Source organism: Lemur catta, chromosome 8, assembly GCF_020740605.2.
Source record: "Lemur catta isolate mLemCat1 chromosome 8, mLemCat1.pri, whole genome shotgun sequence".
NCBI classification, from domain to species: Eukaryota; Metazoa; Chordata; class Mammalia; order Primates; family Lemuridae; genus Lemur; species Lemur catta.
In genome coordinates this window covers 54,853,128-54,867,565 of record NC_059135.1, presented here as the reverse complement: position 1 = coordinate 54,867,565, position 14,438 = coordinate 54,853,128, and the positions used below count along the sequence as shown (strand labels likewise).

The following is a 14,438-nucleotide window of genomic DNA, read 5'->3' as shown; positions in this document are numbered from 1 at the left end:
AAGGAAATGGATAGAGTGATGTTAAATTTATTCACTCAACAAATTATTTGCTGGGCACCTACTATGGTCAAGCACTATACTAGGTTCCACTTTTAAAGTATGTCTTTATTCTTATGGTAATCTACCATATTTCTCTTTCAATCTTGTTTTCACTGATCAGCTTTAGAACTTTCTTGCTCGAAAAAACACCAACCAACCGCTTCCAATGTACTTTCATAAAGGGTAACATTTAACAGCTGTTTGTTTGCTTGCTAAATAAATGGTTTACAGAATCATTTCAAAAATTACTCTAAGATTTCATAACCTACAAGAACTCAAGAGATTATCTAGACAGAGTATATCAGAATTTCTAAACAGTGAGCCTGGGTACTTATACTTTGAAAATACTTCCTAGATGATTCTGATATGTATATTCTTCCGTCTTTATGGAAACAGATGCACAGAGCCAGTATTAGACCTCCATTTAGTTTCCAGTTCCCTTTTCCATCCAAGAGACTAAGCATGTATATATTCAAGCAGGAAAGACCTACTTCCTTTGCTGTGAATTCTGTTACTACAACATATTTGTGTCAGATACTTTAATTTCTATCTGAATATCAGCTCTAAAAGTATGTCTTTTAACAGATAGTGGTGAATTAAACACAATTTTCTCTTTTTAAATGAAAGGAAAAGTTACAAAGTAATTTCAGGTATTTCACAGGAAATTTTAAGCCCAATAGTTCATGTTTTATTATTAATCTTAATAAGAGAGAGGAATACTAACTTAACATTCCCCTACTGAGAAAATTATATATATTTATTACAAAATACACAGAGTACCTGCCTTCAAGACAACAAAGTTATTGTATATATCCTGCACTGTATATAGCAACAGTATTGCTATGTCATAGTAAAACTATGTCATAGTAAAACAACTGACATAAAAATACTAAGTAAGATTTTTGGTAAAGAAGCAAAGTGAGGAAATACTACCAGGAGAATGATAAATAAAAGAGAAGACAGAGGAATCCATCAAATAGAACACTACAAACATCATTTCTCAGGCTAAACATTTTAGAAAATAATTTAGGCAGCAGGGTATAAAGAGTATTTCTTAAAATTGATGAGGGCACTAAGCTAAGTATCTAACATCTTAAGAAGCTGGATAGATTTTAACAGAATAAAGTCAAAGCAAGGTAATTTATTTAGGGTGAAGACACATAAAAATGTAATTTTCAGTGACACTTAACCTATCCATCACTAAATTCATTTTTTAAGTTCTCCTCTTTCTTGCCGGGTACTCAATTAAGACATTAAAGAAAAGATTTGTCCAGGTTATAGCAAATAAAAAAGACAAATTAAAATTTAATGAAGCTTTTTTTTTAAAAAAAAAATCAATCTAAAACCTAAAAATCTAAAGCCTAAAACTTAAGTCCAGTATTACCTCTATTTTCAAAGAAAATCATAACTTTCAATCAGTCTAGGCTACCTAAGTGTTCACTGAGGAAATATTCAAGGTAAACACTATTAAAGGGGCAAAAAGAATTAAAAAGTAGAGATACATATATAAAACAAGGTAAAAGGAGGACATGCTATAGATGCAACAACTGTCCTAGCTCCCATATATCCATAATTTAAAATCCTTAATATTAAATAACTCAAAATCCCAAAATATACTTTGGCTGAAAATAAACAGTAATTCGAGACCAGTAGATAAAGGCTTAAGATTCGATGATTACCCAGGAAGAAAGGGGGAGAAAAACAACTTTGGTTCTAGACATATATTTCAAATTGTTCAACTGATTCAGGTTTACAGAAGTATTACAAAAGCTGAATATTAAAATTAAGTTGAGGCAAAAATAGAATAATTTGACTTGTATGTCTGCTTTATAAACATGAATATTATGGGTACTGTATGTAAGCACACATGTATAAATACACATAACTGTGTATCTCTAACATTAATTATGAAAAATGATGTAATTCAATGGTATGTATATTCAGTCACAAATATCCCAACCTCAGGAAGAAATAAGGAAAGCAGACAAATATATCCTAGTTTGTCTAAAAGGAGAGGCAGGGAGGAGAAATGTTTATGGTTTTAACAGGCACTACAAATTCCAAATGAGCACAGCAGTCCCCAACCTTTTTGGCACCAGGGACCAGTTTCACGGACAGGGGGAGGGGGGATGGTTTTGGAATGATTCAAGCCCATTACGTTTATTGTGCACTTTATTTCTACTATTATTACACTGTAATATATAATGAAATAATTATACAACTCACCATAATGCAGAATCTAATGCTACTGCTTATCTGACAGGAGGTGGAGCTCGCAGTGATGCAAGCAATGGCGAGCAGCTGTAAATACAGATGAAGCTTTGCTCACTCACCTGCCACTCACAGGCTCACCTCTTGTTGTGCGGCCTGGTTCCTAACAGGCCACCCACCAGTACCAGCCCAAAGCCAGGCAGTTGGAGACCACAGAGCTAGAAGATGCATAGTTTACCTTAGCATCTTGGGTTAAGGGGAAAGTGGGGACAGCAACTGTATAGAATTTAGAAAAAGTAGAAAAAGAAGATGCTATAGGTTGAATGTGTCCCCCAAAGTTTACATATTGGAAACTTACTCCCCCCATTGTAATAGTATTAAGAGGTGGGGCCTTTAAGAGGTGGTTAGGTCATGAGAGCTCCACCTTTATAAATGAATTAATGTCATTATCATGGTGGTGGGTTAGTTATTAAGGGAGTGGGTTCCTGATTAAAAGGATGAGGTACCCCAATTCTTTCTCCTTGTTTCATGCACTCGCTTCCACCTTTCATCTTCTACCATGGGATGACCCTCATCAGATGCCAGTGCCATATTCATGGACTTCCCAGCTTCCAAAACTGTAAGCCAAATAAACTTCTGTTCGTTATAAACTATCCATTCTGTGATATTCTATTACAGCAGCAGCAAACAGAATAAGGTGGTATCAAATAGACTAAGACAGAAGGTATCTGAGTTTAGGCAGGAAAGGCTCTGCAAGGAGAACTGAAAATAGGTGGATCAAGGCAGGATCTAAAATTTGGAAAACACTAGTAGTCAAGAAATATGGGCTCCTTCTCTAATCCTCTTAAAATAATGTGAGCTTTTAGCCGGTAGATAAGGCACATGACCATATTTCTAACACCTTCAGGCATTCTAAAACATTTAAATAAGAGATGAGTGGCCCTGGTAAACTTTCTTCCCTGTCCCTGTCATAAAATTTTTATCACTCCTCAAATCCATACCACATTCACAGTTCTTTCCTGTTAGGTCATAACCTATTTTCACTGTGAAACAAGAGAAAGGTTATCAGATATGCAAGTTGTGCATCTACTTACCCCCAATTCAAAGGAAAAGATGTTCCTAGTCCTATGACTAACCCTGCCTGCCCAGGGTCTGTATTTCACCCATTCATACCTCCTCCAGGAAAAGGTGTTTGGTTTTATTTCTATCTTTTCCTCTCTCTTCAGCACTTTTCTTATCTCCATCACAGCTCTGCTATGACCCTTTCCTTAACACATGATATGTCAAGCCTATTTCATTCTAGATACTGTATCCTTTCCTTCATAGTCAAGACTCTGCCAAAAGCAGTCAGTATTTGCTGTCACTATTTCCTTACTTTCCAAGCTCTCCTTAATCAATTACAATCTGGCATCTTGTTTCCATTAATCTACTAAAATTAAACCTAAGTGACAAATTCTTAGTCACTTTTTACAGTCATCATCTTAACTGATTTCTGTAGCATTTAATTCTACTCACTATTCCCCTTTTACTTTCCCTTGTTTTTCTCCCTACTAGCTACCTACCTCCTTAACATGCTACACTCTTTCTCTAGAGCACCCATCTCACCTACTAACATTTCCTAGCATTACACACACTATCAGGGTAAATTCATCTCTAAAAGCAGTTTTCAAACTTTTCAGTCTCAGGACCCCTTTACAACTCTTAAAAATTATTGAGGACCCCAAAGAGCTTTTATTTATCTGTTATAACTATCAATGTTTATTATTTTAGGATTTAAAACAAAATGTTTTTTTGTTTTAGTGTTTATAACACTAGAAGATATATATATTATGTACATAATCCATAAATCATCAGAGTGATGATATCATCACACCATACAGCCTCTGAAAATTTTCACTGTAAACTTGTGAGACAATGAAAGTAAAAAAGCAAAATACTGTCTTAGCACTATTACAGAAACCATTTTCACCTTAAAAGAGTCTCAGGGACCCCTATGAATCCTCGAACCACACTTTGAGATCCACTTACCTACTACACTCAAGCCTTTAATTAATACCTACCTGTTGCCAAAGACTCTCAAGTCTTCATATCTAGCCTGACCTTTTTCCTGAGCTCCAGACAGCATCTACAGTACCAACTGCATTTGTTTCACAGGTATTCAAATTCAGAATTGCCCAGATTCAACGCATTATCTTCTATACCAACTCTATTCATTTTCCTTCTGTGTTGCCTATCACAGTCAAAGGCACTAAAGCTAGATACCTTTAAAAAAAATCTTAGGCTCCTCCTTTTCCTTCTTTATGCTAATTTAAAGTCATCAAACCCTACTAATTCTACTTTTAAATCTAGTGGAATCTGGAAGCTTGTTACAAAGGCAAGCTTTGACCCCAGGTCTGTCATAAGAACATAAGTGACTCATTTGCACATTAAAGTTTAAGAAGTACTGCCCTAGGTGGTGAGTCTCAGTAACCAAAGTTAGAGAATCTAAAGGAGAAAACAGAGAACAAAAGGCAAACTTGAGAACACTATAAGTAAAACCCCTCTCACCTTGAGCTTTTCCTCCTAATATTAAACTTTGAAGGTCTGGAGTTTTATAAAGAAGGCAGTATTCCTTAACTAAGTGGTCTATCTTCCTTTCAGGTTTCACCTCCCTCAGATCCTATCTTCTACACTGCCACCTGTGGGAGCCTTTTACAATTTTGTCTTTTGCTTCTGCTTCAACAGCACTCCATCACCTAATGTCCAAACTCCTTATCAGCATATACAAGGGTCTTCAAAACCTGACCCCTGTCTATCTTTCACTCTGTTTGCATATACTCCCTCTACCATAAGTTAGCAAACCAGTGGAATCACCAAGACGCCTTGGTTTTTTTTTTTTTTTTTTTTAAAGCTTCCCAGGTGATCTAAAGTGCAGTGGGAGCTGAGAATCACTCTCCTATGTCTTGAACCAAACTACCTGTCATGTTTCCACACAAAAGCAAAACCATGACCGTGTCCTTCTGCCTGCCTTCTTTTCATACTTTGTCTTTGTCCTCTGAGATGAATTCACAGTGTTTCTTAATAATTCAACTATCATTTCTTATTTGAAGGAACACCTCTTTGCTTCTCTTCCTTTGCAGGCAGATGTGATTAGTTTCTTGCCATTTGCTCTCATAATACCTTGTGTTTATATCTGGCTGTGGTCCCCAAACCCTGGGCCACAGCCCAGTCCTAGTCCATGGCCTGTTAGGAAACAGGCTGCTTATCACCTCCTCAATTCCACACCACCTCCCCCTACCCACAACAACCCACCCTCCCATCCTCAGTTCGTGGAAAAACTGTCTTCCATGAAAGCAGTCCCTGGTGCCAAAAAGGTTGGAGACCACTGTTATATAGCATAGCCCACACTTCATGAAGCAGACTGTCTAAATGTTTGTCAGTCCTACTCATTTGAAGGCAGGGATCATATCATGTCTTGGGCACGGAGACTAGAAGATAATAGGCAATACATGCTTACTAAAAATGCACTGAATTTTTGGAGCCTGTTGAATAGGCCTATAGCAATGTAAAATAAAACCAAACCAAACCAATACCTTTCTACCCACCAGGTTATTTCATTAACATGAGGAAAAATGTTTTCATTCCACAATTCTACATTTAGAAGTAAAAGTCAAAATCATATGTGAATTCATATACAAACCAAACTAAAAATTCCAGTTGAAGTAGATTAAATCAACCTAACAATGACCGACTAGGAGATGCTTCTCAGTTTTAATAGCAAGGATAGAAGAAAACAGAAGGCTTCTGGGTGTCTAAAAAGAGTACTGGGTAGAAGGATACAAAGTAGGGAAAAGAGATATTAGCTAACATCATCATAAATCCTAAGGAGGAGTCAAAAGATAATGTCCAATTGATACACTAAAATAGGATATACATATTAATTATATTAAAATATGGAAATAAGTGCCAGGAAGAAAAGCCAAAAGAATTGAAGGTAGAGTAGGGTGGGTGGTAGTGGATGGCTATTAAAAAAACAAAAAACCTTCTAGTACTATTTTCTCACAAAACCAAAAACTATTATTTAAAAAAAAGTAACAAATAAGGGGATGGATTACCAAAAGAACACATGACATCAGAAGACAATGGAATACTATATAAACTTAACTACTAGGAATACTGGAAAAAACAAAAGTACTTCTATCTCACAACTATTTGTACCCAGCAACTTTAATTAAGGTACCTACTATAGAGATAAAACTAAGAACCATTTTCCAGACAAGCAACTTCTTAAATGGCAAACAACAACAATAAAAGGTGCTTCTTCAAATCTTAAAGACAAGGTATAATCTGTAGTCATTTCTAGAATGTTGTGCCACTAGATTTAAATATTAATTTGCAAAAATTGCAGATATACAACATAGAACTGCAAAAGCCAAAATCTCAAAATTTTCTATTGTTGCTCCAAATGTCAAAACTTCTATACATATACAGCTAAGTACACCCAATGGCTAACCAAATTGTATTTCATTGTAAATGCTACTGGGGTCTTTTAAAAAAACAAAAACACAAACAACATTTTAACTAAAAATATAGCCAAAAGTGATCCTTATAATTCTTTAAAAGAAAGTGGAATTTTCTTATACATTGATTCCTCTAAAAAATCCAAATACTAAATCTATAACTTATATTGGGACTATGGGTACCTATAAAAAACACAGAAAGATATAACTGTCATAAGTGATCTAACTTTTACTGTTTTGCTATTTAAAAAAAAACTACCAAAAACATCATATTTGATGAACAGAAAATGGAAATATCTAAAATTATTTTATTGCCCTTTATAACAAAAATGCCTATGAAAGAGGAAGCATGTGACATTACTGAATATTCTCAATTATGAGAAAATATCAAGAAATGTTCCAAAGTCCAGGAAATATAAAATAAAAACATTCTTGATGGTTTTTAAAAACTTCACTTTGACTACAACTAAACCTACAATTTTTAAGGACTTAGTGTAAGTATGTTAATTTGGAAAAACTAAACTATAATAATCTGGTGCTATAGGGCTACTAACGCTTACCTCAAGGGAACCTACTGCAGATAAAGTCCGTCACTTGCACAGTCCTTTCAGCTCCCTGCCAGTTGTCTCTGTGGAAGGGAAAGCCTGATGAGTGAGAACCCTATGCCACACTCCTTTGGAGTATCAGGGTGCCTGCATAGAACTGCACAAAACTATCTACCTAGAGATTCCTAGCTGCTTTCAATAACACAGGGCTAAAAAAGATGCCACCTTTGAAGTTCCTTTTCCTCTGAACAACGAAACAAAATGCCTAAGAGTTACTGAGTGCTAACAACTTATTGGTATTACAAAGGTGATATATCTGCACTAACCCAAGTAGAAAAAAAGACTAAAATGCATCAAGTAGAAGTAAGATTGACAAGGAAAACACACACACACACACACACACACACACACACACACACACACACACACACACACACAGACATTAAAAAGGGATAGAACTGTATAATCTGCGGAGAGAAAAGGCTATATGTCCACAAAAAGTGAGGTTGTAGCATCAATGAATGAATGTTAAAACCCAAGGAACTTCCTGTCTACCCATTTTTAAAAGATGCCATCAAGTATATCACGTGCAGAGTGAACTATACCATGGATCCAAATGCCTACTTCTAAGATCTCATGTATTTTCTTGGTGGGGTCAGTAAGTGGGTGAGGGATGAGGGGATTCTTCAGATTTTTTAAGGTATGAAAAGGGAAACCAGCAGCATGATTTCATAAGAAATTCTAAAAAGAGAAAAAAACATATATCTGTATCTCAGAAAGTACACAAACCCTTACTCAGGATCAAACTTAGAGGGAAGAATAATGAGAAACAATAGAAAACTATGAAACTCAATATATTTCAAAAACCACCTTCATCTCACAGAATTAGGAATGATTAATAACTGTTTTCCATTAAGAACACCTATACCTCATTAATTTACAAGTTCAGCTATGTAACCAAAGAAACTGTATTTTCTTTCTAATGCCAAATAAGGTCTTCAATCTGAATGTTGTTCTTCAATAAGGCAGAACAAAATACTCCTACAAGAAACTTTAAAAGCATTAACCTTTAGCAAAAGGACTGAAAAAAAAAAACTGTTTAGTTAAAAAGGTGATTCCAGTTTTTACTTTAATAACAGGACAATTAAAATGAAATTACTTACCTCTGATTCTTTGTCACTTAAAGATCCCAAGCTTCCAAAGCTGTGATTAGAGCTTTCATTATTTGTTGAGGCCTGTTAAAAATTGTTATAAAGGTAAAAATTAGGAGTAATTTTTAAAAAAATATTACAAGTACATAATCCATTTTCATAATAAAAATTAAGTGTGATTGCTTTAAACAAGGAAGAGAAATGAAGGAAAAATAATAAGCACCAAGTTCTTAACACTATAAATACCTTGGAAAGTTTTATCAAGTCAATAAAGTTCTGCTGTGTTTTAGAAACTGACTTGTATTAGCCAATTTTTTAGAACACCAGTTCAAGAGCAAGAGAATGGAGCCATTGTTAGGAAAACAAGATCTCTAAAATTATTACCCAATGTATACAAACTAGTGCTTCCTCTGACCAAAAATATTATTTGCGTTCTTCAGTTCCCTTCACAATTATCAAATTCCATCATATCTCATACACACCCCTTGGCCTTTCTACATATTAACAAACTGAGTCCTTGTTTGTTTTGACTTAATCTTTTAAGAAATATTTTACCACCCTAACCATTTTAATTGCTTTGCTCAAAAGTTTCTCCATTTCCTTGACAGTATTTTTTAACTGTGACAAAGAAAAATGAGCTATCATTCTGTAGGATGACATCTGCTTTGTTCTCGATATGACTCTATAATGCTTATTCTTTTGTGTACTTTTTTGTACCATCAGTACCTTAGATCAATGTCTTCCAGGAATGCTCAGACCAGAAACTAAAAGGCTATACCATACACACCACAAGATGATGCATGAATTAACTTCACATGCAGGCATGCAAGTTGATACCCTCATGTTTCCCTTCCGTTGTTGAGAGTAGCTGCTAATCCTAGGTTGTAAGTTGGCCTATAATTATCCTTAGCCAAATTTCTAAACTGACAACTCTAAGCCACTGCATACACATCCAGCAGTATACTGGACAACTGTAAAGGCTGTTTTCAACACAGGATAGCACTTGAACTGATTAAGATTCAAGTAGTACTTGGAGGAAGTTATAATCCATTAGGTTGGTGCAGAAGTAATTGCAGTTTTGGGCCGGGGAATTTTAAATCATTATATTAATTAATAACTAGGCTTAAAAACACCTTTAATAATCAAAATAGGAACCATTACAATCAACACATTTTTGCCAATGAGAAATAAATTTATTTATTCTTCCAATTCATGAATATTACATCTCTCATTTATTTATACATGCATCAATTTCTCTGTTGAATAGTTTTCAGTGAAGATGTCTTGAGTATCTTTTGTCAGATTTATTTCTGAGTATTTTTTTAGACTTACTGTACATGGTAATCTTCCTAAAAGTTCATTTTCCACTTGTTGACATGTAGAAATATAACTGATTTTACCACATGATTTACATTCAATGACCTTGATTAATTTATTTACTAGTTTTAATTATTTGTGGGTTCTTTGTGATTTTTTTCTATATCACAACCATGTAATGGGAATAATCTTTATTTCTTGATATTGGTGCTGGTTACATGACTGTGTTCAGTTTGTGAAAATTCATTAAGTAATGTACTTACAATATGTGCATTATTTTACATGTACTGAGGAGGACTACTTTCAAGCTCTGCTATTTATTTTCATGATTTTTCATTGCCATTGTAGTGGAAAGTCATCAAAACCTTGAGACTTCCTTGGGTATTCCTTTTTAAAAAGCATGTATTTAAAAAGTTTCATGGTCTCAGTATTGATTCTTTGGAGACTAAAACTGGCAATATTTCTCCATAAAAAAGCACTCATTTATTCTTAACCTTGACTTCTTGTATTGGAGCTAATTCTCTATCAATAAAAAATATTTTTCCTAAGTCCACTGTAACTCTACTTCGTAAGGCTTTCATTGGTAATCTTGTCAAGAGTTTGGTAAAAAGGGCCGGGCGCGGTGGCTCACGCCTGTAATCCTAGCATTCTGGGAGGCCGAGGCAGGTGGATCGCTCGAGGTCAGTAGTTCTAGACCAGCCTGAGCGAGACCCCGTCTCTACTAAAAATAGAAAGAAATTATCTGGCCAACTAAAAATATATATACAAAAAATTAGCCGGGCATGGTGGCGAATGCCTGTAGTCCCAGCTACTCGGGAGGCTGAGGCAGGAGAATCGCTTGAGCCCAGGAGTTTGAGGTTGCTGTGAGCTAGGCTGACGCCCAGCACTCACTCTAGCCCGGGCAACAAAGTGAGACTCTGTCTCAAAAAAAAAAAAAAAAAAGAGTTTGGTAAAAAGAAAAAGAATATCTGAACTAGCACATATAATGGTTTTTTACTAAGAAACTATTAAAATTAAATTAAAAATTAATTTCCTTAGTTTCATTACCCACATTTTAAGTCCTTAGTAGCCATATGTGCCTAACGGCTACATGTTGGGCCATGCAGATATAAAACATGGCCATCACCCCAGAAAATTCTATTGGAAAGAGTTGCTATAGACCAGGGGTAGGCAAACTGTGGCTCTCTGCCTGGTTTTATAAATAAAGTTTTATTGGAACACAGCCATATTCATTTCATTAAATATGGTCTATGGCTGCTTTAGTGCTACAATGGCAGAGTTGAGCAGTTGCAATCAAGACTTAAAGATATTAACTACCTGACACTTTACAGAAAATCTCTGCCAACCTCTGCTACAGATCATACAAAAATCAGGGGCTGGGAGGCAGCATGTTTGAGAGGAGATAAAAGAGTTAAGAGTGCAATGCTACCTATATTTCCCCAATAGATACCCCCCACCTAGCGAGATATAATCTAATATAAACCATTCCTTGGTTCCCTAAAAAGCATTGTCTTAAATTTGGGGTTTGAAATTCAAGTCTTATGATACAAAACACAGTAAACATTTCCCATTTTAAGTACTCAACATCCATTCCAATTTCCCAATAGCACTATTTCTTTTTGGTGAATCTCCCTATCCTAATATTTTTGGTGGGACTATAAATCAACCTGCCCACTACTGTAGAAATCCTAAGGAGGGTACTTCTCCCCCATATACTCTTCATCCATACTTATAGTCAAGAAATCAAAGGGAAAGCCTAAACCCAATACTAAACTAATCAACTTTATCCCCCAGAACTTTGGATCACAAGGGCGTGGTATCAGTGTGAGTTGGGGGTGTCTTTTTTTTTTTTAATCCAGTGGAGATAGTACAATCAGAAGGATGAGCAATTTCTGCTGCCTAGCCAGCTAGGGTGGCCTGTTGAAGTCTGGTTTTCAGGCCTCCAAACCATTCTGTGAATTGCCTGATAGCCTACCAATAACTTCCCTCCTTTGCTTAAGGTAGCTAGAGTTGGTTTCTTTTTCTGCAAATAAAGTCCAATAACTGATATAAAATGTAATGACTTTCATTTAGCAATGGTTTAGCAGAAAACCTGGAGTGGGCAAAAGCAGAAAAGAAAGTTAAATTTCTTAAAGATAAAGATGACTTATCCATCTATGACATTTATTTTTTTAAAAAAGGGCACACCAGATATTTTGACTAGGACCAGCTCTAGGCAAAATTCTACAAGACAAGTTTTGGTTCCTACCCACATTCTCAGCACCACTACTATTCTGTTCTTGACTCTCTGTTAGCTGTCAATTTTAAATATAAATTAAAGTGTTTAGATTTCAGCTTTTACCTATAAGTAAAATTAGTATACTAAACAAACACTGGCCCTATTTGCAGTTCCAAAGAGCTTGCTAGTACTGGCCAGCACTAAGAGCATATTAAAGCAAGTCCAGAAGGACCACATGACTCCATGGAAACTCTAGGTGCAATTCAAATTTTTCCCCCAGTATTCTTTAAAATATATGCCAGTCTCAAAATTAGCCTTCTAATTGCCTCAGTCTCCAAAGTTTCCAAACCAAGATTAGAATCAGTATACACTGTCATGATTTCTTATAATAAAATTATTTCATTCCAAAATTGAGTACATAACTATATTAGTAAAAAAATGTGATGGGATAAATTCTGTCCAGGTACACATAGGTGTCAATGAAGGTCACAGGAGGTCCACCAAATTCAGATTTGGGCAATCAGGTGGAAAGAGGTAGTAATCAGAGAAACATTCTTAAAGTGATGCCTGATCTGACTCTTGATATTCGAATAGTAATAAGTCTAATGGAAAAAAAGCATAAGGGAGTCTGAAGCAAAGTGTTCAAAAGAACACTATGTTCAAAGGAAAGAAGCTGTGAAAAACCATATCCATTTAGGGAACCACAAATAGTTTGTCCCGACTGGAACAAAGTACAAATGTGAAGATGTGAAGAAAAGATGGAAGATGGGAAATGAAGTTTGGCTATAGGGGCAATGCAGTAATAAGAAAAACTTTATAATGCTAAATAATTTAAATTTGAACTTATAAATGATGTGAAGCCATTAAAAATCTCTAAGCAAGGTCTATTTAATCAGATGTGCCTTTTATAAAAATCAGTCAAGCTAGAAAAATGATAGCCTAGGCACACATTTCAAACTCACTTTCTCTTGCTCTAGGGAGAATTCAACAGGAAGATAAACCAGCAACTGTGATGTATTTTTTATTTTTTTTTCTTTTTTCTTTTTCTACTGAGGGGAGCAGGACAGGTACAGTTGCAAAGATTAGTAAAGAATAACTAGACCACAAAAGTGATTCCACTCACAAATGAACAGCTTCTTAATGCCACTGTTAACAAGACTGTGAGAATCAGCAATATAAAATAGGGAAATAGGATCAGGCCTGCCTTTCTGGCCAAACCCATGATGAAGAATGTCAATCCTAGGGCTGTTTGAAGGTAGATCTGACAGCCAATTTGAGTTGACCACTTGTGCATAAAGAGAAGACTGCACTTGCCCACCCATAAGTACTGCTCTAGAAGCCATCTGATTGCAGGAGTATGGTAAAGAAACACCTATAAACCTTAACACTACCCAAGCTATCACCTCTGAGAAGATCCACCAGCCTAACCAAAAGGGATGCTGTGGAAACCCTCACCAACTAACAACAAGTTGGCAAGAAAATATTACAGGTCATTTAAGGACCCTAATTAGCTTGCAAGGGAGCACCCCAGTCAAACACAGAATAGATGGCTCAACTGGAGCAGAAAGTGAGGGAAGAGCAGAAACAGATCTTTTAAAATATACCATGAGAGGCCAGGCACGGTGGCTCACGCCTCTAATCCTAGCACACTGAGAGGCCGAGGTGGGTGGATCACTCAAGATCAGGAGTTCGAGACCAGCCTGAGCAAGAGTGAGACCTCGTCTCTACTAAAAATAGAAAGAAATTATCTGGCCAACTAAAAATATATACAGAAATAATTAGCCGGGCACGGTGGCACATGCCTGTAGTCCCAGCTACTCGGGAGGCTGAGGCAGTAGGATTGCTTAAGCCCAGGAGTTTGAGGTTGCTGTGAGCTAGGCTGACGCCCGGCACTCACTCTAGCCCGGGCAACAAAGTGAGACTCTGTCTCAAAAAAAAAAAAAAAAATACCACGAGAATTTTAAAGCAGGTATAATTAAGAGATAAAAAAGTGGGGAAAAAAACGCTGCTGGAAACTAAATTAGCAATCTAAAAATTGAAGTAGAATTATAATGTCAACAATATTATGAAACTATAATGAGTATTAAAAAAGATATAAAAGATATACCAAGGGGACCTAGTATGAAAATAACTGGTACTTCAGAAAGGAAGAAACAGATTAAGAACAAACAATACTCAAAGAAATATTACTATAAAAAGAAAACTTCCCTGAGCCGAAGGAAAACTGGAAACTAGAAGTAGTGTCTACAGACTCCTGAGATACTACGAGAAAGCAAAACAAAGACATTTTCAAACACACAAACTTAAAACATATGGCAGCATGTATTCAAGAATGCTTTATAGATCGATACTGTAAGAGCAAACGATACCCTCAAACTAAATTTTCCAAAGGGGGAGAAGAGGGTAGCACATACAGGTCTACATATGAATGCTAGAAAGATTTGTTATGAATCATAAA

At 35.8% G+C, this 14,438-nt stretch overlaps 1 protein-coding gene across 3 annotated transcripts in view; it reads right to left on the bottom strand.

The window, feature by feature from the left end:
* TLK1 (tousled like kinase 1) overlaps positions 1-14,438 on the bottom strand; it is a 141,009-nt gene that overhangs the window by 73,173 nt on the left and 53,398 nt on the right. For all 3 annotated transcript variants that reach the window (XM_045558713.1, XM_045558715.1, XM_045558714.1), the window contains one exon: positions 8,458-8,529. In XM_045558713.1, the coding sequence (XP_045414669.1) occupies positions 8,458-8,529 (72 nt within the window). The remainder of the gene's footprint in view (positions 1-8,457; positions 8,530-14,438) is intronic.